This window comes from Sesamum indicum, linkage group LG12 (genome assembly GCF_026168435.1).
Source record: "Sesamum indicum cultivar Baizhima isolate 11 linkage group LG12, ASM2616843v1, whole genome shotgun sequence".
NCBI lineage: Eukaryota > Viridiplantae > Streptophyta > Magnoliopsida > Lamiales > Pedaliaceae > Sesamum > Sesamum indicum.
The window spans coordinates 18,369,042-18,395,031 of record NC_142668.1 but is presented as its reverse complement, the minus strand read 5'-3'; the positions used below and the strand labels follow the sequence as shown (position 1 = coordinate 18,395,031).

The window sequence follows — 25,990 nt, the reverse complement described above, 5'->3', positions numbered from 1 at the left end:
AAAAGGCACTATATTCACGTGCCAAACTTAGATGGCGACTTGTAATTGCCCAGTCTCCAGTTCCCACTTCCCACTCCCCACTCCCCACTCCTCAAGTAGCATTATAAGTAGAACACCGTTGTGCTCCCAAAGCACAAACTACAGCATCTCAGAATCATGAAGATCACTCCAACCATTTCCACTCTCATATTCTTTCTTTTTGTTGTCTTTTCCTGGTCTTGTGCAGCTTCTGCTGATGACCGCGTCGACGGTTTTCTTGAATGTCTCAAGGACCAAGTCGACAACTATACCTCAATTTCTAGCCTTGTTTACACCCCAATCAACTCTTCTTTCCAGTCAGTCCTAGATTTTTCAATCCGAAACCGAAGATTTATGTCAGCTTCCACCCCAAAACCACTAGTGATAATAACTCCCGAGTGCGAGGACCAAATCGCCCCTATCATCTACTGTGCCAAACAAAATCAATTGCAAATTAGAACTCGAAGTGGCGGCCATGACTTTGAGGGACGGTCTTATGTATCTGAAGTCCCATTTGTGATCATTGATTTGTTGAACTTCAGTGAAGTAACTGTTGATGCTGAGCAGAAAACTGCATGGCTTGGAGCTGGTGCAACCATTGGCATGTTATATTATAATATTGCGATTAAAAGCTCAAGACTGGCGTTTCCAGCGGGCTTTTCCCCAACTGTTGGCGTTGGTGGGCACTTCAGTGGAGGAGGCTATGGCATATTGCTCAGAAAATACGGCATGGCTGCAGATCATGTTATTGATGCTAGGATAGTAGACGTTAATGGCAATATTCTCGACAGAAAATCGATGGGTGAGGACTTATTCTGGGCCATTAGGGGAGGTGGAGGCTCCAGTTTTGGTGTAATTCTTGCATGGAAAGTAGGATTGGTGGAGGTTCCAGAAACAGTCACTGTTTTCACAATCTTCAGGGATTTGGAGCAAAATGCCACTCAACTTATTCACCGCTGGCAGTACGTCGCGCCTACAATTGATCAAGACTTATTCCTCAGAGTCATCGCTAGAAGAAACACCAGCGCTGATGGAAAGATGACAATTCGTCTTTCATTTAACTCCGTTTTCCTTGGTGGAGTCGACAGACTGCTCGCGCTGATGCAAAAAGAGTTCCCGGAATTGGGCTTAGTAAGAGATGACTGCACAGAAATGAGTTGGATCCAAGCCATCCTCTATAATACTGGATTGCCCATTGATTCACTCGAACCTTTGCTCGACAGGTATCAGCCTGATGTAGGATACTACAAAGGAAAATCAGATTATGTGCAGGAACCGATGCCCATAAGCGGGTTTGAAGGCGTATGGGAATTGTTTTATGAACCAGACGGCAAGGAGGCAGAGTTTTTATTGACCCCATATGGTGGAAAAATGGCCGAAATTCCTGAATCTGCAATTGCATTTCCTCATAGAGCAGGTAATCTTTACATGGTGCATCATATGATATACTGGGAAGCAGAACAAGCACAAGACGAAGACAAGTACATAGCTTGGGTTAGAAAGCTTTACAATTATGTCACTCCTTATGTTACGAAGAACCCGCGGGGAGCTTTCTTATGTTACAGAGATCTTGACATTGGAGTGAATAACAATGAAGGGGTGGTAACTATTGAAACAGCAAGAGTTTGGGGCGAAAAGTACTTCGTAAACAATTTCAATCGATTGGTCCTAGTGAAAACTAGAGTTGATCCAGGAAATTTCTTCAGAGAAGAACAAAGCATTCCCCCACTAATCCTACGATGGACAGGAAAAGAGGACATATAAGATTATATTCACGAGGAACATGATGTGGTCTGCAGACTTCTAGTATATGCTTCCTTTAATTTGATGTCCTTACTGCTTTGTATGCGAATTAGGGACATTTTGATGTCTGTTTTTTAGCACTAATAAATGCTATGTCATATTGTACGAATAAATTTGCTCTGTTGGTGAAAATAAAATGAAGACGTGGTTTTCTAGCCACTAAAAAGAAACTAGTTATGGTATGCTTCAATTTTGTACTGTGTGAAGAAAATAGAAGTATCGCAAAATTGCACACAAAATTAGCGCCACAAGGGACAAATTGTGTAAGTGTAGGCTAATCTATCAAAGGACCGTAAGGGTTTAGATATATAGATATTAGACGTGGGGCCCGCCATCTTTACATATACATAGTAAATAGTTTTTCATTTTTAAAATATATTATAAATAAAAATAAATATATAATCAATACATTATATTTTAAAAAAGGAAAAAACTTAAGGTATTATCAAAACAACAAAAGAATTGGTGTAGTGGTATTAAAATGGCGTGGAGCTCATTTTTAATTTAAAAAAGTGTAAGTACAAATAATTAGTATAGATGATCTAGTTGGGGTATAATTACCATATCTGAAAGTTGGTTTGACGGTATCATTAATTGTTGTTTGTGAGTATAGATAGTCTTTTGTTTTTTTTATATATATTAGTATAGATATATTTTTCACTATAAAATAAAATGATATTAGTGACAAACTATTATGTGATAATTTTAAAATCACCACAACAAATATGTATTAAGTGACAATAATTTTTATCTTGTCACTATATAATAATTACAATTTTTACAAAACAAAAGTATTTATTAAAAGTATAAAATTCATTATTGTAACAAACTAAAGTCTTAATTGTATATTTGATCCCGTAATAAAGGATCTATGGCCTTTTTAGTCCATAATTTATAGAAATTTATTTTTTGTCTCAAAACATTAAGAAAAATTTCAAAGTTCGTCCCATTAGCAATTTTTTGTTAAATTTTAACGAAAAGTTACAATGTGTAATTAGTTTGTCAACTAACTCATTTTTTTTGGCCTTGCTGTATGTGGGATGATGAATTAGAAGAAAATCTACCTCCTGAGTCAAAAAGCAACAAGGACTGCCAAAAAGAAATACACAGTAGCACAATCACCTAACATACAATTGAGATTTGAGTATTGAACATATTGCTTGTTTTGTGGATAATATTGAAAATCACATATACTATTTTTTTGCACCAATCTATATTTTCTGCACTTTCATTTTTTCACAACATCACAATATTAATTTATTATAAAAAAAACATGTTGAAATATTACTATTTTCTTACATTACAAATTATTATGAAAAAACACAAAAATAAAAAAAGTACGAAAAAGAGAGAGCTACAGGCTCATTTTGACGGTAGATTTCCATCCACTTCATCACCCACGTGCAGCAAGGCCAAAAAAATGAATAGTTGATAACTAACGACACTTTGCAATTTTCTGTTAAAAATTAATGAAAAATTGTTGATAGGACCAATTTTTGCAATTTTTTTTAATGTTTTAGGACTAAACACAAATTTTAGTAAATAATGAGACTAAAAAGAACACCAATACTTGCTTGTAGGACCAAATATGCAATTTAACCTTATTCTAAATTAAAGACAAAACAAAGATATATTGCCTACTTCCTTCATTTTCTGGTCCGGAGGCAGATATTTTATGAGTATGAGTGGCTATAAAGGCTTGTATAAGGGCAGATATTCGGATTTCGTTCAACTTATTGCATTGATTTAAAATAAAAAAACAAAACAAGAAACTGGAAGCCTAGTACAAAAATATTAATTAAATGATCAGAACGAAAACTACAGCGACAATGACAACGTTTGAACTTTCTGTCAAGGAAGGAGCGGTGTATTTCTTTTTATACTTTCTTTTGCTGAATAGGAATGTGATATCGTAAGTCAAATCTCATCGTAATTGAACTTGATTTGGATATTAATTTTCACCAAATTTAGTCCGCTCAAGAATTTTCCACCAGTCTAGATGTGCTAAAAAATTCCACCTCGTGAAGCAAAACGGGAGCAGATTGTCAAACCTGATGTTGACATTACAGAAAGCTTTGATTTGAAAAACCCGTAATGTCTTCTGATCACCGTGCATGATATAAATGGACGCTTTTGTGCTTCTTCTCCACCAAACCAACTGGCCCCAATGGAGATTCCAAGCATTTCAATCTCCTTCCTATTCGTTTTTCTTGTGGCCCTTTCCTGCTCGTGGCCTGTTGATTCCCAGGGCCAGGTGCATGCTTTTCTCCGATGCTTGTCCCTTCACTCCAATAGCTACTCTGCAATCTCCAAAGTTGTGTATACCCAACATAACTCTTCATATGTAACCCTCCTCCAATCCTCCATAAGAAACCTGAGATTCACATCATCCTCCACTCCTAGACCTCTGGTTATCGTCACGCCCGTGGACGAATCCCAAGTTCAGGCTACCATTCTGTGCTCCAAAGAAAATGGAATGCAGATTAGAACTAGAAGTGGCGGCCATGACTACGAGGGACTCTCTTATGCGTCCGCAGTCCCATTTGTCGTCATCGATCTGATAAACCTGAGTGAAATAACAATTGACGCCAAGCGAAAAATTGCATGGGTTCAAGCTGGTGCAACAATTGGGCAACTTTATTATAGGATCAGCCAAAAGAGTAGAACCCTGGCATTTCCCGCAGGAACATGTCCCACTGTTGGGGTTGGCGGGCATTTTAGTGGAGGAGGGTACGGGACATTGTTGAGAAAATACGGCCTTGCTGCTGATAATATCATCGATGCGCGCTTGATAGATGTTAATGGAAGGATTCTTGACAGGAAGTCCATGGGTGAGGACCTTTTCTGGGCCATCAGGGGTGGTGGAGGTGCCAGCTTTGGGGTTATAACTGCTTGGAAGCTGAATTTGGTATCTGTCCCAGAGACTGTAACTATATTTTCTGTCCACAGGACCCTGGAGGAAAACGCAATCGCACTCATTCATAGATGGCAGTACATTGCTCCCAATCTTCCTAAAGATATGTATCTTTCATTCAGCGTAGGTAGAGCAAATTCAAGTAAAACTGGAAAGAAAACTATAGTAGCAACATTCGGTTCGCTCTTTCTTGGTCGGGTCGATAGACTACTTGCATTGCTCGGACGAAGCTTCCCGGAACTGGGTGTAAAAAGACAAGATTGCACTGAAGTGAGTTGGATTCAATCGGCCCTCGCCTCCGGGGGATATACTGTCGAAGTATCTCCGGAAGTCCTTGCAAGCAGAATCCCTCTAACAAGATTATACTTCAAGGCGAAATCAGACTACGTGCAGCAACCCATTCCAGAGGACGGGTTCAAAGGCATATGGAAATTATTATACGAAAACGAAGCAGATAGGGCACTGTTGATCTTCACCCCTTATGGCGGAAGAATGAATGAAATTCCAGAATCCGCAATTCCATTTCCTCATAGAGCTGGAAACTTGTATAAAATTCAGCACTTGGTATACTGGGATGAACCAGGGATGGAAGCATCAAGAAGGTATATAAATTGGATCAGAAGATTATACAGTTTCATGACTCCATACGTTTCCAAGCATCCAAGAGCTGCATACATCAATTATAGGGATCTTGATTTGGGAGTCAATAATGTGGGCAACACTAGTTATGCACAAGCCAGCATCTGGGGACTTAAGTACTTCGATGAGAATTTTAATAGGTTGGTTGGGGTGAAAACCATGGTTGATCCGAGTAATTTTTTCAAGAATGAACAGAGTATCCCGCCCATTTACTTGTAGGAAAGAAATTTGTGGAAGAGGACACACCATATATATAGATGTTTATGATAGACAGTAATAACAAACTTCGACTTTTAAGATTGTACTAGGAATAATAAGTCTGTAAGTTTCTACTTATATCAGCAGTACAGTAAAAATGGAAATTATTCCCTCTTAATTATTTTGGGGAGAAACGCCAAATTGAGCATGCTTTATAATTTGCTTGTGTGGTAGTTGGTTGACATAATATGATATGCTTCCCTGAATTTGGCTACTCTCCATTTAATTATTCATTTAGTTAAAAAGTTATTTTACTGCACCAAAGAAAGGAAAAAAATTGCTCTCAAATAGCTTTTCAGAATTGGATGTACATAAAAGAACATTATGTTGTGAAATTTTGATGCTCTTTACTTAGGTACTGTTCAAATATTATTTTGATTTATCATGTAAGAATATAATGATGTCATTAAATTTGGTCAAATTAAATCAATCAAATAGCAAGTGTGATACATTTGCCACATAATTAGTCGCTTTTCCTAAATTGTATACCAATTGCACTTGCTATATAATTCATTTAGGTTCGATCAAATCTAATTAGAATTTCATTTAAATTCGACCAAACTCAATTTGAGTTAGAATTTTTTTAGGATGGTACCTCTTTATAGTGTTTGGATTTGTATTTTGGATGTTTTGTTTTGGTGTTTTAAATATATAGAGAAAAAAAATAGAGATAAATAAGTATGTGTTAAGATAGATGATATGTTTGGATTTGTGCTTTAAGGTAATTTAAAATATTTTAAAATAAGTGGTGTAGGTTTGATGTTGAGATTTGAGAGACAAATATTAATGTTAATTATCAAATCATATCTCTTATATATATATTTATATATAAATATTGTATATTTAATATTATATTTTTTAAAAATAAAAATCACTGTTCATTATCAAATCATGTTTTTTATATTATATATGTTATATATATAAAAAGTTAAAAAATAAAAAATACATAAATAAAGTGTAAAAAATAAAAAATAAATATCAAATGTATTTTATCTTATATCAAAAAATGCTCGGAACACATTTTTCTATTGCTAATGGCCGAAACGAATTCCGTGTCGGGCCTTTATCCGAAAGGTTTCTCTATTTCATTTCTAATTGTTATTTTCTGAACCTAAAAGTTATTTTAGTATATATGAGAAAAGGTATTATAAAAAGTTATATCTATGCCACGTCGGGCCCAGTCTTTGAGTACGAAGATCTGAAAATAGGCCCAAAATCAGAAAATTCGCAGCACAAATGATTGGAAATAAAATATATATTATGATGAAGTCAAATATACCATCTCGTCCAACCACCTTTTCACATTTGGGTCAGCGATCCCATTCCAATATCCACTATTTATGTATTTTCCGCGATATGATTTTTTTTTTTTTTTATTCAATGTTGTAATCCCGTCTTCAGATCTACCTGATTTTTCTTCTTCTTATTTCTTTATATTGAAGGAATAATTATATTAAAAATCTCAATATCATTACACTAATTAACTATCGATACATTTTTATTATTAGGAGTGCATGGTTTATATAATTATATAAAAAACAAAGATAATTTGCGTAAACAGACCATAAATCGTCGAGATATAAATACAATTCTCCCTTTAATTTCTTAAATATAATTGTGCTTACACCAACATAATTTTGACCAAAAGTTTAGTCAAAGTTCAACTAAGAAGCCCTAATCAAAAGAATTATTATTGTTTTTAATTAATAATATACCAATATTAGTAGTGGTGGAGAGTTATGCAGCAACACCATATCCGATCTCCATTAAACCAAGATTGAATAAACAAAGATAGAGTTAGACGTCTGACTTCTCCTATTCTTCTACACGTACAAAATTTCATAATTAGAAAAATCTGTAAATCACTATTTCATTATATATTTTGAATTAAATAATATTTGATTTTATATTTCATTGCATGTATAAAAGTTATATCACACATAGTTATATTTAATAATACAGAAAATCATAAAAATTAATAGGATTGCAGTCAAAAGGTTTTGCAACTCATGATGTAATTAGACAGCTGCATATACCAACCAAATCAATTCATTTTATCATATTATATATAATTATTTCTTTCTTTCCATTTTTTTTCCCGTTTTTAATCCCAACAAGTTATACATTGCTTCTTGATTTAATACAAAATATACGTAGCATGGTTATTTTGTTCTTAGTTCTAGAGTGATTTGTACTTGGAACTTTCTTGTAAAATTAAAGTTTATCTAGTAATCAATTACACGTCAAATATATAAAATTAACAAACGCAGCCAAAACAAGACTGCATAATGATTCTAGGCTTTGTACCATGCTATGCCGATTAACTGTATTGAACTCGATCGCTGCCTCAACATTTATCACCTCCTCAATATATACAAAATAACTGTCAATTTGTATGAAACCTGGATCAGCAAAGCGTCAGCACTGACATTTTGTAAGTAGCTAGGAAGATGAGAGTTTCTGGAAATAGTGTGAAGTTGCACGTGTTTGGAGCAATATTCATCAACCCGGATCTCACGAATGAATGATGTACTAGAATGTCAATAGCTGATTATGTTACGTAACAATTCTTGTTATTACTTTATTACTTCTCTTCTTTGAAACTTTCATTGGTCAATATATTGTTGGAACTGGAAGATGTACATTTTTTTATTACTAATTATTTTATTCGACGTGTCTGCCCGTTTACTTCTCTATATAATCTAAACTCAGAAGCCCTTTTTCGTATCATATCAAATCAAATAAAACAACTTGGGAAAATGAAAACGTCAATCATTGCAGTGTTTTCTTTGTTTTCAGCTCTTCTTGTTTCTGTCTCATGGGCTACTTCAAATTATACATCCCACCAGGCTTTCGTTCAGTGCCTGGAAACTCATGATTCCGATCCCTCTAGTCCAATCTCTGCGGTTCTCTACACCCGAGACAATTCTTCATATTCTTCTGTTCTGCAGAATTACATAAGAAACCTGAGGTTTAATGAGTCCACAACCCCGAAACCACGACTTATTGTCACTGCATTGCATGTTTCTCACATTCAAGCCGCCATTGTTTGTGCGAAAGCGCACGGTCTGCAAATGAAAATACGGAGCGGAGGGCATGACTATGAAGGAATCTCATACTGGTCTGATGATCCCAATTTCTTCATCCTGGATTTGTTCAACTTGCGATCAATCAATGTTAGTATAGAAGATGAGTCGGCGTGGGTTCAAGTTGGCGCAACTCTTGGTGAAGTCTATTACAGAATTGCTGAAAAGAGCAGTACTCATGGCTTCCCCGCTGGGGTTTGCCCAACAGTTGGCGTGGGTGGCCACTTCAGCGGTGGAGGCTACGGCAACATGATGCGAAAATATGGCCTTTCTGTTGATAACATCATTGACGCGCAGATAATCGACGTTGACGGGCGGCTTCTCGATAGAAAATCCATGGGAGAGGATCTCTTCTGGGCTATTACCGGCGGTGGAGGATCCAGCTTTGGAGTCGTTCTTTCATACAAAATCAAACTGGTTCGCGTCCCACCTACAGTAACAGTTTTCAGAGTTCGGAGAACATATGACGAGAATTTCACCAATCTTGTTCACCGTTACCAACAAGTTGCAGCTGACAAGCTGCCCGAAGAACTATTCATCAGGCTCACGTTGGACGTCGTGAATGGTACCAACCGGGGTACGTTTCTCGCCCTGTTTCTAGGAAAGTCGCAAGAACTTCTGTCGGTGATGAACGAGAGCTTGCCTGAACTGGGATTAGATCAAACAGATTGTGTGGAAATGAGCTGGGTAGAATCAGTGCTTTACTGGACCAATTTCCCAACAGGAACCCCAGCTGATGCTCTTCTGAGTAGGGTCCCTCAGGTTCTCAATTATTTGAAGAGGAAATCTGATTACCTCAAGAAACCCGTCCCCAAACAAGGGTTAGAGCTCCTATTCCGGAAAATGGTGGAATTACAAACTCCAATGCTGACATTTAACCCGTACGGAGGTAGAATGGCTGAGATTTCACCGTCAGCGAAACCGTTTCCGCATAGAGCTGGAAACATTGCCAAGCTTCAATATGCTACAAATTGGAATGAAGAAGGGGAGGAAGCTGCAAACCGCTACTTAAATTTGACGAGAAAGCTATATGACTACATGACTCCATATGTTTCCATGGCCCCCAGAGAAGCCTTTCTCAACTACAGAGATCTTGACATAGGAATTAACCACAACGGGCGGAATAGTTACTTGGAAGGAGCGGTTTATGGGGTGAAGTATTACAAGGATAATTTCAACAGGCTGGTGAAGATTAAGACTAAGGTTGATCCCGACAACTTCTTCAGAAATGAACAAAGCATTCCGGTCTTCCCATGGAGGAAGTAAGAATTCTTGCATGCCAGCTAGCTAGTCAGGTCCTATGTTGGATTAATTAGTTTTTAATTATTTCAGCTGTTCTTGTACCAAAATATATACTTCAATTAAATTTGTATTTAATTTCAATAAAAAAATATTACCTGGTTATGCTTTTTTCTCCTTTAATTTGACAAATACTAACCCAAAAGAAAGAAATTATGAATATATATAGGGTCACAGCATGAAGCATGAAACATGAATTAAAAGAAAAAAAAAACAAAATAGTCTTGAAACTTTGTCTTTATGTTTAACACTTCATCAACAAATAATATCATACTAATTAAAGGGACAATAATTAATTATGGTAGCTAGTTTAATGATAATCCTCTCAATTTGTCAGTCATAATTCTTGAAAGTTGAGGTTATATTTCGGGCAATGGCCAAGGGCAAACCATAATCCATGCAGCCACTTTCCTGCGGCTGATTGGGATCCTCTATTTTCAGTTCATGTTTCATCTCCTGTTCCATCTACTGATGGACGCCGTGTGTACAATTTTGAATGAAATTTCTGATAAGGTCTATGGGGAAGAGAGAAAAAAATATTTAGTTTTATTAGTATGATCTAATTAAAAAAAAACCCAACACACAAGAGAGAAATATTGTCAAAATTCAATTTCTTCACCTTCTTTTCTTTCTTACGGACATCACATTCTTTATTAAAAGTTTTGTTTTCTTTAATTGATGGGTTTTTAGTTATTAATTAACAATCTTATAGTTATTAATATGAATATTAATTTAATAATATTGATGTATAAAAAATTTAATATTTTATTAATGTTATGCATACATTGACACAATCATATTGTGTGATTTTACTGAAAATAATAATACAAATAATTTTTTTAAAAATGTAATTTTTATTGGGAATGTAATTTTAATAAAAACATACCATTATTTAATAATAATTTAATATATTTATGCATATTTGGTACAAAAAATTTGACAAAAATAATATTGAGTGTTTAGTAATGCTGTATACAAAGAATTGACAACAATCATATTATGTTACTTTGCTTAAAGTAACAATACCAATCAATTTGTTTTTTTTTAAATATAAGTATTATTAGAATATATGTTGTTTAAAAATAAATTTTTAATAATAAACACATGCTATTAAATATTCTAAAAACTTAGTTATTTATCACGTAAAAAATATTTTTCATGGATCTTAGTTTAGTACACTCGCAAAAATTATTATCAACAAACATTGCATCACTATAGTAAAAATTATTTACTATAATTATTTATTTCTCATCGGGAAAAAGAAAATTTTCATCCTATAATTTTGATTTGAATTAAAAATTATCACACTTTGTATAAATTATTTTAAATTCATAAAACCAAAAAAATTATTTTCTATTGTTGTTTGTAACTAAATTTTACTAAACTTAATAAATTATATAATGTATATAAACTGCATAAATTTTTTTGAATTATTATTTATTAATTTTAGTAGAACTTAATTATATATACAAATAGAGTATATATAAATAAAATTTTTAATTTAATAATTTTAAATAATTATTAAAGTGTGTAATTTTTTAATTTGAACTCACAATCTAGTAATTTTATTTTATTAATATATTAGTTGAATTATTTAATATTTTAATAATTAAAAGGTGTAATTTATATAGAGATTTAATTAAAGAAACTTAATAAAATAATTTAAGTTTGAATTAAAAATTAATACAAATAATAAAAAAATTTGGGGGACCACATTAGTCGTGCCCATATATATTACTTTGACACTTCCTATACCTTTTGGTAATTATAGAAGCACCCCTAAGAGTATTTCTATACTTGAAAATTCATATTAAACTTTGACCAAGTCAGCAAGGGCATTTTGGAGTTTTAAAAATTATCAGGGTGATTTCTGTAATTTTAAAAAGTGTGGGTGGTTTGTGTAAAACAGCAATAGATGAAGGTGTAAATATAATTATATCATAATATAATTATTAAAATATATTTATTTTTATGCTGTAATTTTAATTTAAATTATATAAATTTAAAAAGTTATATAATTTTTTTGGAATTTTGGTATTTGAATAATGCCTAGTTAGCATTAATGGCCATATGTCATCACATGTGGCTGTATACATGTATAAATTATCAAAAATTTAACAAATTGCTTGCCACGTTGGCACTTTCCCTCTGGTTTTCAAAATATCACTATAAAATCATGTAAAAAATTGATTCTGTATATTTATTTTTTGATTACTTTGATGTTTAACCTGTTTATTTCTTATCTGTAGAACGCATTATGTTCAGCAGACTGTTGAAAGAAAGCATTCAGGGCAGTTCTGAAGGGCGTCAGGCAACTCCGACTTGAAAGAGTTCTGGCGGTACCCCTTTTCCAGCGATTCCCAAGGGAAGGGCCAACCCCTTAGGGATCTTCTAAGCGGGAAGAGTGGAGTTCCTCTAGTCAACTTCTGACTGCAGTCTCCTCCAAGTGGTCACGCAGTCCACAGCTGCCCCCCCTCCTCCCCCTTCGCTTTCTCCTTCTCGAGATGCAAGAGGATCTTCCCCTCGTCATCAGTAAGTTCTTCCCGAACTGGGGTCTTTACATGCAACACTCCCTTCTGCGTGAGTGTGGTGGGGAGTTTGGGCTATTTTCTAAGCTTCTATAGGGGCTAGTACTACCACTGGACAGGAGGTTGCTATCTTCTATCTCCAGGGAGGATTTGATTACGCTCATATCCTGCCAGGTTAGCATGGTTTTCTTTCTCTAAAACTTACTTCCTCTCACCAATTGATCGAAGTTGTGGAGGAATTGTGTTCAAATCTAGTTACGTGAAATAACAAAATGAGATAGTGAGGTGAACGATGAGATCAAAATTGGGTGGAGTAAAAGGAAAACGAGGACAAATTGATAAGATGTATATATAATGCAGGCTAATATTAATGTCAAATTATGCGACTTCAAAATAATCAAATTAAGTTTTTTTTTTCTTTTTAAAGTCCATAATCAAATTAATCTTGGTATATAGGTATATATTACGGCTTTCATGAAAGAAACATAGAGGCTTATCCAGAAAAGCATCTTCAAATATATCCACATATTAGATATCAATATGACAACTTATCTATAAAATCAATCTCTGTCGGCTATATTTTTGTTGAGGGGTAAAAAACACATTTCAAAGAAACACGTCTGTGGCGTCGCGGAGGTCATGTCAATTAAGATGCATATGTTGCCACAATTAAATGATGATCCAGTCTCCAAATGGAACTCACAAGCTCAATTATTGATGGTAGACATAAATTCAGACGGCACGATCACCTTCCAAACTAAAATGGCGACAAGTAATTGTCCAAACACAGTTCCCACTTCCCACTTCAGACTCACCAAGTAGCATTATAAGTAGAACACATTTCTGCTCCCAAAACACAAATTACAGCATCTCAGAATCATGAAGACTCCAACCATTTCCACTCTCATATTCTTTCTTTTTACTGTCTTTTCGTGCACGTGTGCAGCTTCTGCTGACGGAAACGTCCATGGTTTTCTTCAATGTCTCAAGGAAGAATTCCAAAACTATTCCTCAATTTCTAGCCTTGTTTACACCCCAATCAACTCTTCTTACCAGTCTGTCCTAGATTTTTCAATCCGAAACAAAAGATTCATGTTCGATTCCACCCCGAAACCACTAGTGATAATAACCCCCGAGTACGAGTACCAAATTGCCCCTATCATCTACTGTGCCAAACACAATCAATTGCAAATTAGAACTCGAAGTGGCGGCCATGATTTTGAAGGACTGTCTTATGTATCTGAAGTCCCATTTGTGATCATTGATTTGCTGAACTTCAGTGAAATAACAGTTGATGCTGAGCAGAAAACTGCATGGCTTGGAGCTGGTGCAACCATTGGCATGTTATATTATAATATCGCGATTAAAAGCCCAAAACTGGCGTTTCCAGCCGGTTTTTCCCCAACTGTTGGTGTTGGCGGACACTTCAGTGGGGGAGGCTGGGGGTGTATTGCTCAGAAAATACGGCCTAGCTGCAGATAACGTTATTGATGCTAGGATAGTAGATGTTAATGGCAGGATTCTCGACAGAAAATCGATGGGTGAGGACTTATTCTGGGCCATTAGGGGTGGTGGAGGTTCAAGTTTCGGCGTAATTCTTGCATGGAAAGTACGATTGGTAGATGTTCCAGAAACGATCACTGTTTTCACTATCTACAGGGATTTGGACCAAAATGCCACTCAACTCATTCATCGCTGGCAGTACGTCGCGCCTAACTTCGATGAAGACTTATTCCTCAGAATCGTGGCTAGAAGAAACGTCAGCGAGGGTGGGAGGATGACCATTCGTGCAGCATTTAACTCTGTTTTCCTTGGTGGTGTCGACAGACTGCTCGCGGTGATGCAAGAAAAATTCCCTGAATTGGGCTTAGTAAGAGATGACTGCATAGAAATGAGCTGGATCCAATCCATCCTATATAATACCGGATTGCCCATAGATTCACTTGAACCTTTGCTCGACAGGTTTCAGCCTGATGTAGGATACTACAAAGGAAAATCAGATTATGTGCAGGAACCGATTCCCATAAGCGGGTTGGAAGGCGTATGGAGACTGTTCTATGAACAAGAAGGCAGGGAGGCAGAGTTCTTGTTGACTCCATATGGTGGAAGAATGGCTGAAATTCCGAATAATGCAACCCCATTTCCTCATAGGGCTGGTTATCTTTACAAGGTGCATCATATGGTGTTTTGGGAAGCAAAAGATGCACATAATGTTGACAAGTACATAAGTTGGATTAGAAGGCTTTATCGTTACGTAACTCCTTATGTTACCAAGTCCCCTCGGGGAGCTTATTTCAATTATAGAGATCTTGACATTGGAGTGAATAACAATGAAGGACCGATAAGTATTGCAACAGCAAGAGTTTGGGGTGCCAAATACTTCAATAAGAATTTCGATCGATTGGTTCAGGTGAAAACTAGGGTTGATCCAGAGAATTTCTTCAGAGATGAACAAAGCATTCCCCCACGCCGATGGATATAAAAATATTATTTCACAACTCAAAGCATCAACGAATATGTAGATATAAAAAAAATCTACGTTTACTCTCAATTGATTTATTATTGACTTCTTTCATGTTAAATAAATCTTTTTATTACCAAATATGCTCATACATTTTCACGCATTTAATGCATGTAATAAAGTATACTATCAATGTTAGAAGGGTAATTTACTAAAAAAATTATTTGACCTACAATAAATTTGTAATAAGTCAATCGATAGTAAATATCATTTTTCATTCAATTTTTTATTTAATATCATCAAATTCAGTAATTTTGAGTTCATTAAATTACTTTATGATAGTAAATATCATTTTTCATTTATTAAATTAATATTTAATTATTAACATAGGAGACAACGACAGTTAATGATTTGGGGGTTTTTTTTTTATTCACTAAACTTTAGGGCTCTTTCTTTGTGTAATTTTACTATTAAAAAACAATTGAAAATATTCGTCCATTTTTCTATAGAAACACACAATTCAATATATTTTAACTATTTTTTTTTTATTTTGTACTAACATAAAATCAAATCTATACATAGCAAAACGAATAATTAAGCAATTTTGACGGAATGCGAATTTCTAATAATTTTGAATTTATTAATAATAAAAAAATCTCATCTATTTTAAATTAAAATTATAATTTGTATTTATCTTCAAAATTAGCTTTTATCTATACTAGATTCTACTTTCAAAATTAGAATACTAGTTTTATTTTGAATAAATCTAAATTTTAGGATTTCTTTTATATAAGTAAGTTTGCACTGTTGTATATAATAAGAAAATTATTAAAATTTGACATATTATTATGTAATTTAAAAATATTATAAATATTCATACACAGCAGAGAGTTCGTAGCATACTAAAATGCACACATAGTTCAAAATATGACCAAACGGAAGCTTGATGCAATAGCCACCACTTCGCCAGAGAACCGTCGTTGTATTTCCCTCACTTTTGGACCACATGCCCCAATTTGGAACCCAAACCTATGCAAATTATGAAGTTGAATTCAAACTCTAACCTAAATTTGAATCGAGTCCTAAGTAACTTCCCATCACATTAAAAATAACATAATTATAAGTATCTCTCCATTATTTAAAAATATAAATATCTCTCTCAAATTAAAAAATAATTATACAGCCTTAGACATTGTAATGGATATTACTATTTTACCATTATTGATTTTTTTTAAAATAAAAAAAATGGTGAAACAATATAAAAAACAAATGAGGGTGGGCAAACTAAATTATCTATAGGAATACTGATTCTAAAAAAATATGTTAGAAAATTATAATACATATTTATAATTTATAATTCAAAAGAATATTTTGATCAGTTTATCATAAAAATTAAATAAAAATCTAACGAAAGCTAAACAATTCAGTTCGTTATTACAAGTTCATTAAAATTTAAAAAAGTATTTGTAATTTTTCAATTCTTGGTCCTGTTCTGACAAAGCACAGTTAGAAAACATTGAATGGGGCTTAATTATGGCATTATAATACCTAAGTTAGTAAAAAGTTGGTCCAAGGTAAAAACCATGATAATTAGTACAATTTTCACTTAATTGGTATTTGAAATTGGTGAAATATTTATAGATGATCTTTTATTAGACCTATCATATCATGTAATGGTTTCACTGATAACCATCCGATGGAAGAATGAAATGATTTTATAATAAGATCAAGTCGGATCAGACCACACCCTAAAGAGAGTGAACTCTTCAATTAGAAATGACTCCTCATCAAGTAGGAGTCTGCACGAAGAAGGAGATCCTCTTCACCTAGAGACTTGTTGCTTTTAGGAATAGACAAGGAGGAATTTTATCTATAACATCCCGCCTTTCTCACTAACCATACAGATCCCCCTCAGCAAGACTCCTGTTATAGGGGAATCTTTCCTCTATAAGTAGGGGACGTCCCCCTCGGCAAGCAGCCCCCCCTTAGAGACTGTAGAACTCTTCTTACTGCTACTCTATTACTTTGGTGCTCTTATATAAGGAATACTCGCTTTCATCATAATTTCTCTTCATAATTTTTATATTTATCTATCTTAAATTTGGGACTAACTTAAGTATTGGAGTGCTAATATTTTGTTTTGTAGGTCCTCTTTCTCAAAAGCCTTCATTCAAATAGCCCAAATTCAACATAAAAATTCAAGATTTGGAGCCGTGCTAAAATCGCACGCATCACTATTAATATATCCTCGGCACATTATACTATAGGATCGCCGAGAAACGCTCAATACTAGAATTGCCAGCAGCTGAATGCCCAACAGTTGGTATTGGCGGGTACATTGGTGGGGCTACGGAGGAATGCTCAGAAAATATGAGTTGGCTGCAGATAATGTTCTTGATGCAAGAACAGTAGATGTCAGTGGCAGGATTCTCCATAGATGGGTGAGGACTTATTCTGGGGCATTAGGGATGGTGGAGGTGATAGTTTCGCTGTAATTCTTGCATGGAAAGTATAATTGGAGGATGTTTCAAGAAGAGTCACGGTTTTCATAATCCATAGAACTTTAGAACAAAATGCCACTCAACTCGTTCAACGCTAGAAATACACTGCGCATAAAATCGACCCAAATTCGTGAGTCCACATAACAAGGGTGAACGACAGCCAGGATGGAAGGAAGATGACTATTCATGCTTCATTTCTCTCACTTTTCATTGGGTAGGGTTGACAAATTGTTTCCTCTGATGCAAGAAAGTTCTCCAGAATTGGGCTTCATAAGAGAAGACTGCAAAGAAATAAGATGGATCCAATCCGTCCTGTATTTTGCCGAGTTTCGTATCACCTGAAATTTTGCTAAACAGGACACAGCCCAATTTAAGATACTTTAAAGGAAAATCCGATTATGTGCAGAAACCCATCTCCCAACGCGGGTTTAAGGCATGTGGAGACGACTCTATAGACCAGAAGCCAAGGAGACAGATCTTCTTGATCCCATATGGTGGAAAAATAGCTGAAATTTCTGAATCTGCAGTTCCATTTCCTCATAGGGCCGATAATCTTTACAAGATCCCTTTGGCATACTGGAAAGAAGAAAATGCACAAAACTCCAACAGGATCATATGTTGGATTAGGAGACTTTACAGTGACTCCTTACCTTTCCAAGTTCCCACGAGAAGCTTAAGTCAATTATAGAGATCTTAACATTGGAATGAATAACAATGAAGGAGAGAGAAGTAATAAATAAGTAAGCATTTGGAGCAGGAAGTAGTATTTCAAAAATAATTTTAATTTGGGTGAAATTATGTTTGCTCCAAAGAATTTCTTCAAGACCGAATAATGCATTCCCCCACTCCGACGGTGAACAGGGAAAGAGGACATATAAGATTATATCCATGAAGAACAGAACGTGCATGCATGGTTCTGCCAACTTCTATATATGTTTCCTTTAGTTTGATTTCCTTTTTTGGTTGGTATGCCAATAATACATCTCACCAATTATTGATGTCCTTCTTATTTCATTATAAGTCACTACTAAAATGAGAAAAATGTAAGCAACTCTATTGTAATATTATAAATGAGTAATTTTTTCAGTTATGAAAAATAAATAGTGATTTATCTTCCTATATTTTTTAAAATATAACAACTTAGTCCCCTATGATTTTTAAAATGAGGCAATTTACCTCCCTGTATACGGAGGTAAATTTCTTCATTTTAAAAAATACAGGGGAATAAATTACTATATTTTTGTAATAGGAGAGTAATGTGTTCATTTTCAATATCACATGGACAAATTACTGTTCGCCCCTAATAAAATGATTATTGGTTAATTAGTAAAATTTATCGAATATGTTGATATTAAAAAAATAAAGAAAACCTATATTACTCTTGATTGGCATATTACTGACTTATTGCATGTCAAATAAATCGTTTATTGTGAAATTATCATTATACATCTTCACGCATTATTACATAATGAGGTATATTTTCACTGTGAGAAGGGTATTTTAATCCCAAAAGAATTATTTGACCTACAATAAATTTATAATAAGTTAATTAAGAGTAAATATCAATTTTGAGAGACCATATTAGCCGTGCCCATATATATTACTTTGACACCCCCTATACCTTTTGGTAATTATAGAAGCACCCCTAAGTGTATTTCTATACTTGAAAATTCATATTAAACTTTAACCAGGTCAGCAGGGGCATTTTGGGGTTTTAAAAATTGTCAGGGTGATTTCTCTAATTTTTAAAAGGTGGGGGTGATTTGTGTAAAATGGCAATAGATGAGGGGTGTAAATATAATTATATCATAATATAATTATAAAAATATATCTAATTTTATGTTGTAATTTTAATTTAATTTTTTAATTTAAATTTAAAATTTTATATAATTTAAATGGAATTTTGGTATTTGAATAATGCCTAGTTAGCATTAATGGCCATATGTCAACACATGTGGCTATACACGTATATAAATTACAAATTTAACAAATTGCTTGCCACATGGGCACTTTCCCTCTATTTTTCAAAATATAACTGTAAAATCATGTAGAAAATCATAATCCAAATTATATCTCGTCAATTTTAAAACTTAATGAACTTTATAAAAAAAAATGACATACTTATAGGACTAAAGCTCATAGCGAATAAAGTTGGAGGACTAAAAAAATAATTTTTTATTTATAAATTGCATGAATTTTTTTGCTTATAAAATTAACACAGGAGAATTTTCCATTTTAACCAAAACACAGGAGGATGTTATGCAATTTACCCTTTTAATTATCATATCCTACCAAGTTACCATGGTTTTCTTTCTCTAAAACGTACTTCCTCTCACCAATTGATCGAAGTGGTGGAGGAATTGTGTTCAAATCTAATTATGTGAAATAATAAAATGAGATAATGAGGTGAACGATGAGATCAAAATTGGGTGGGAGAAGAGGAAAACGAGGACAAATTGGTAACATGTATATATAATGTAGGTTAGATGAATAAAGTGGTGTTTGGGCCACCAATTGCCAATACGAGTGTTTGGCCAAACTCACCTTCTTAGGTATGTTTGGTAACCATCCAAATTGAGGCTTGTATTGTGATTGTCTGAAAAAGATGTTGTGGTGAAGATATAGTCTCAAGTTAGGGGACTAAAATGAGAATGGCCTAAAGTTAGGGGATGAAAATTGCCTTTAATCCTATAAACCTACGTACCAAGATTAATTTGATTATGGACTTTGAAAAAAAAAAAAAAAAAGCTTAATTTGATTATTTTGAAGTCGCATAATTTGGCATTAATATACATTCCATTTAGCCTATATTAGATTAATTTTGGTGAGTGACTCAACTTTTCGACTAAATTTGTAATAAAATTGATATTTTTTCAATTTTACGGGACCAAAATGGAACCCTAGTAACTTAGAGGACTAAAACGAGAATGACCTGAAGTTGGGAGACGAAAATTGTATTTAAGCCAAGGTTTATATTTCGACTTCCATGAAAGAAACTTAGAGGCTTATCCAGTAAAGCATCTTCAAATATACCCACATATTATATATCAATTTGAAAACGGATCTATAAAATCAACCTATGTGGGCTAGATATTTTTGTTGAGGGGTAAAAAACACATTTCAAAGAAATACGTCTGTGGCGTCGCGGAGCTCATGTCAATTAAGATGCATGTGTCGCACAATTAAAAGATGACCCACTCTCCAAATGGAACTCACAAGGTGTGCTCAATTATTGATGGTAGACTTAAATTCAGACGGCACGTTCACCTTCCAACCTAATATGGCGATAAGTAATTGCCCGTTCACAGTTCCCAGTTCCCAGTTTCCCTTCCCACTCACCAAGTAGCATTATAAGTAGAACACCTTTCTGCTCCCAAAACACAAATTACAGCATCTCAGAATCATGAAGACTCCAACCATTTCCACCCTCATATTCTTTCTTTTTACTGTCTTTTCGTGCTCGTGTGCAGCTTCTGCTGACGGAAACGTCCATGGTTTTCTTCTATGTCTCAAGGAAGAATTTCAAAACTATTCCTCAATTTCTAGCCTTGTTTACACCCCTATCAACTCTTCTTACCAGTCTGTCCTTGATTTTTCAATCCGAAACAAAAGATTCATGTCAGATTCCACCCCGAAACCATTAGTGATAATAACCCCCGAGTACGAGTACCAAGTTGCCCCTATTATCTACTGTGCCAAACACAATCAATTGCAAATTAGAACTCGAAGTGGCGGCCATGATTTTGAAGGACTGTCTTATGTATCTGAAGTCCCATTTGTGATCATTGATTTGCTGAACTTCAGTGAAATAACAGTTGATGCTGAGCAGAAAACTGCATGGCTTGGAGCTGGTGCAACCATTGGCATGTTATATTATAATATCGCGATTAAAAGCCCAAAACTGGCGTTTCCAGCCGGTTTTTCCCCAACTGTTGGTGTTGGCGGACACTTCAGTGGGGGAGGCTGGGGTGTATTGCTCAGGAAATACGGCCTAGCTGCAGATAACGTTATTGATGCTAGGATAGTAGATGTTAATGGCAGGATTCTCGACAGAAAATCGATGGGTGAGGACTTATTCTGGGCCATTAGGGGTGGTGGAGGTTCAAGTTTCGGCGTAATTCTTGCATGGAAAGTACGATTGGTAGATGTTCCAGAAACGGTCACTGTTTTCACTATCTACAGGGATTTGGACCAAAATGCCACTCAACTCATTCATCGCTGGCAGTACGTCGCGCCTAACTTCGATGAAGACTTATTCCTCAGAATCGTGGCTAGAAGAAACGTCAGCGAGGGTGGAAGGATGACCATTCGTGCAGCATTTAACTCTGTTTTTCTTGGTGGTGTCGACAGACTGCTTGCGGTGATGCAAGAAAAATTCCCCGAATTGGGCTTAGTAAGAGATGACTGCATAGAAATGAGCTGGATCCAATCCATCCTGTATAATACCGGATTTCCCATAGACTCACTTGAACCTTTGCTCGACAGGTATCAGCCTGATGTAGGATACTACAAAGGAAAATCAGATTATGTGCAGGAACCGATGCCCATAAGCGGGTTTGAAGGCGTATGGAGACTGTTCTATGAACCAGAAGGCAGCGAAGCAGAGTTCTTGTTGACCCCATATGGTGGAAAAATGGCTGAAATTCCGGATAATGCAACTCCATTTCCTCATAGGGCTGGTTATCTTTACAAGGTGCATCATATGGTGTTCTGGGAAGCAAAAGACGCACATAATGCTCACAAGTATATAAGTTGGATTAGAAGGCTTTACCGTTACGTGACTCCTTATGTTACCAAGTCCCCTCGGGGAGCTTATTTCAATTATAGAGATCTTGACATTGGAGTGAATAACAATGAAGGGCCGATAAGTATTGCAACAGCAAGAGTTTGGGGCGCCAAGTATTTCAATAAAAATTTCAATCGATTGGTTCAGGTGAAAACTAGAGTTGATCCAAAAAATTTCTTCAGGGATGAACAAAGCATTCCCCCAAGGCGATGGTGGACAGGTAAAGAGGACATATAAGATCATATTCATGAGGAACATTACGTGGTCATGCAGACTTCCAGGATATGTTTCCTTTAATTTGAATCCATACTGCTTTGTGTTTCTTTTGTCTTTCTTTAGCAATAATTTATGCTATATCATATCGTACGAATAAATCTGTTGTGTTGGTGAAAACAACTGAAGATGTGGTTGTCTGGATACTGAAAAAAGACTAGCTATGTTATGCTTCAATCCTGTTCTTTGTGCAGAAAGTAGAAATATCATAAAATTGCTCAAGTGGACAAATTATGTCTTTCTCAAACCCACATGCCCAACCAACATCCTCCTTTCTCTCATCTCTTCGTCTTTGTAAAATATACCCTCAATAAATTAATAATATTGATATCATATAATTTTATCAATTTAAAGACATACTCATTAATTAATAATTTATTAATTTAAAAATATTTTATTTATTCAACCAACCTGTTGAAGATGAAGTTAAAAATGATACAATGTCTTTGCAATCAATTATGTGGAAAAAAGGCCCCATAGCGGTAATATGAGAATGCAATACTGGACTTTTTAGTTGCACTCCCAAAAGTTAAAAGTTGAATGCAATTAGATTTAAATTTTAAGAAGAAGTAAATAACAATAGATTCGTATTTTAAAAAAATTTGTCCTGGTTATATTTATAATTTAATAAAATTATTAATTTATAATATTGATTTATTAAATATTAAATAAATTAATTTTATAAAATTATTAATTTATAATATTAATTTATTAAATGTTAAATAAATTTTTATTGTCAAATCATGTGCATACGTCTTCACGCGTTAATGCATGTAATTTAGTCCTAAAAAAATTATTTGACCTGCAATAAATTTATAATAAGGCAATTGATGATAAATATCAATTTTCATTGAATTGTTTTTATTAATACCATCAACTTCAGTGATTTTCAATCAACGAGTGCTTATTCATTAGATAAAACTAAACTTTAGGAGTGTTAAATATAATTTTTTAAATTATAATAAATTTATATATGATTATATTACATTCTATTGAAAGATAGCGCAATTATCGCTAATAAATCAAGGGACAATAATAATGGTAGCTAGTACCTTAATGAATACGTCAGTCGAAATTCTTAAAAGTTAAGGTCATATTTTGGGCATGCGCGTGCAATCAATAATCCATGCAACAACTTTCATGCGCGTACGCATAAAAAGGGTTACTTAACAAGGATTTTGTACACAGCCGCCGGTGGCTATTGTCGGCCCATCTCGGGAAAGTCCAAAACTCCAATTGGAAATATTAAATTAATATTTAATTATTAATATAGGACAGTTGCATTACGTTTATTTTTATTTTCAAATTATTTTTGAAATAAGTCAAAACATACCTAATATTGTCATCATTCAAAAATATCTTATCTAGGTATTTTAAACTATTTTATCATAAATACATACATATATATATACATACATATATATAAATATATAAAACAGACATGATTTAATAATGAATAGTAATTTTTGTCTCCCAAAACACAACATTAAACATAAAATACTTATTTTAAATTATCTCCAAAAATAAATCCAAACATACATATTATCTTTAATACACACTTATTTATCTTTGTTTTTCTCTCTCTATCTTCATAAAACACTTACATTATATTTGATTTTATTTTTGGAGTGTTTTACTTTGTGTTTTAGAGATAGAGAGAGAAAAATAGAGATAAATAAGTGTGTGTTGGAGATAGAGTGTATGTTTGGATTTATTTTTAGAGGTAATTTAAGATATTTTAAAATAAGTGGTGTATGTTTGTTGTTGCAATTTGGGAAACAAAAATTACTGTTCATTGTCAAATCATGTTTCTTTTATATATTTTTTATGTATAAATATATATATATATAAATATTGTATGTTTAATGTTGTATTTTCTGAAGACAAAAATTACTGTTCATTGTCAAATCATATTTTTTTTATATTATATTTATATATATAAGTGTGTATATATCTATTAGATATAGAAAGTTCAAAAATAAAAAACACACAATCAATGTGTGAAAATAAAGAGGCAAACATTGATTGTGTTTTATTTTGTCTCAGAAATTATCCGAAAATAAAACCAAACATAATGTTAGAAAATAAATCCAAATATTATGTTGATGAGTTGGGTTCTTCTTCTTTTTTTTTTACTATTAGTTAAGGTCATGTTTTGGGCAAGCGCGTACAATCAATAATCCATGCAACAACTTTCATGCGCGTCCGCATAAAAAGAGTTACTGAACAAGGATTTTGTACAAAGCCGCCGGTGGCTATTGTCGGCCCATCTCAGGAAAGTCCAAAAGACAACGACAGTTAATGATTTGGGTTCTTCTTCTTTTATATATATATATATATATATTGTTCAATACTAAACTTTAGGGCTCTTTCTTTGTGTAATTTTACTATTAAAAAACAATTGAAAATATTCATCCATTTTTCTATAGAAACACACAATTCAATATATTTTAACTATTTTTTTTTAATTTTGTACTAACATTAAAATCAAATCTATACATAGCAAAACGAATAATTAAGCAATTTTGACGGAATGCTAATTTCTAATAATTTTGACATTTTTTAATAATAAAAAAATCTCAATGTGTTTTTATGATAATATTGTTCTATTTTTGTTTTTAAAACATTCAGTAAATAAATTTAATTAGTAAATATTTAGTATTCAGATTTATATAAATAAGTTTGCGCTGTTGTATATAATAAAATTTGACATATTATTATGTAATTTAAAAATATTATAAATTTTCATACGCAGCAGAGAGTTCGTAGCTTATTAAATAATACTAAAATGCACGCATATTTCAAACACGTTAAAAATATGATGAAACGGAAGGTTGATGGGCCTGGACCACTTGGGCCACTCTAAGAGGGTCCACACTTTGTTGTTGTATTTTCGCTCACTTTTGGACCACATGGCCCAATTTGGAATCCAAACCTATGCAAATTTTGAAGTTGACTTTCAAATTCTAATGTAAATTTGAATTGAGTCGTCATCACATTAAAAATATCAAATTATAACTGCTCTTCATATTTAAAAATTATAAACATCACTCTCAAATAAAAAATAATTACACACTCCTAGACATTGAAATGGATATTACTATTTTACCGTTATTAAAAAAAAATACTGAAACAATGGTTTAAGCTCCGTGTATTTATAGAGCTAGAATTGACTATGCTAAGCTGCCACGTGTCATGATCATAGGCCTTGAGCCTTGAATCAGACGGCTCATCATTAATTAAGCGCCTGGATCACTGTACCAGCGGAGATCCATGATCTTGGCCATAAATCATGCATGGGGATTTCCCTCTTCCTCCCTTATCTCGACACAAGTTGACTTAATAGTGCAAATCTCATTTTTTAATTTGTACACATAAATTTATAATCCACTTATATATGAAAATGATATAAATAGCACTAAAA

At 33.9% G+C, this 25,990-nt stretch overlaps 3 protein-coding genes and 2 pseudogenes across 3 annotated transcripts; all 5 read left to right on the top strand.

The window, feature by feature from the left end:
* The first annotated feature begins 119 nt into the window (after nt 1-119).
* On the top strand, nt 120-1,991 carry LOC105175809 (tetrahydroberberine oxidase pseudogene; annotated as a pseudogene).
* Nucleotides 1,992-3,694: 1,703 nt separating this feature from the next.
* LOC105175808 (tetrahydroberberine oxidase) lies at nt 3,695-5,767 on the top strand. The gene has a single exon (XM_011098400.3). The coding sequence runs from the start codon at nt 3,989-3,991 to the stop codon at nt 5,591-5,593; it is 1,605 nt and encodes a 534-aa protein (XP_011096702.1). The 5' UTR covers nt 3,695-3,988; the 3' UTR covers nt 5,594-5,767.
* Nucleotides 5,768-8,361: 2,594 nt separating this feature from the next.
* Nucleotides 8,362-10,122, top strand: LOC105175806 (berberine bridge enzyme-like 8). The gene has a single exon (XM_011098399.3). It carries the CDS (start codon nt 8,392-8,394, stop codon nt 9,982-9,984), a length of 1,593 nt encoding a protein of 530 aa, XP_011096701.1. The 5' UTR covers nt 8,362-8,391; the 3' UTR covers nt 9,985-10,122.
* A 3,099-nt stretch (nt 10,123-13,221) lies between these two features.
* Nucleotides 13,222-15,156, top strand: LOC105175807 (tetrahydroberberine oxidase pseudogene; annotated as a pseudogene).
* Nucleotides 15,157-20,765: 5,609 nt separating this feature from the next.
* LOC105175805 (tetrahydroberberine oxidase) lies at nt 20,766-22,743 on the top strand. The gene has a single exon (XM_011098398.3). The coding sequence runs from the start codon at nt 20,911-20,913 to the stop codon at nt 22,528-22,530; it is 1,620 nt and encodes a 539-aa protein (XP_011096700.1). The 5' UTR covers nt 20,766-20,910; the 3' UTR covers nt 22,531-22,743.
* The last annotated feature ends 3,247 nt before the right edge of the window (nt 22,744-25,990 follow it).

Coding starts and splice junctions, on each gene's coding strand:
- LOC105175806 (XM_011098399.3), top strand. CDS start 8,392: ATGAAAACGTCAATCATTGCAGTGTTTTCTTTGTTTTCAGCTCTTCTT.
- LOC105175805 (XM_011098398.3), top strand. CDS start 20,911: ATGAAGACTCCAACCATTTCCACCCTCATATTCTTTCTTTTTACTGTC.
- LOC105175808 (XM_011098400.3), top strand. CDS start 3,989: ATGGAGATTCCAAGCATTTCAATCTCCTTCCTATTCGTTTTTCTTGTG.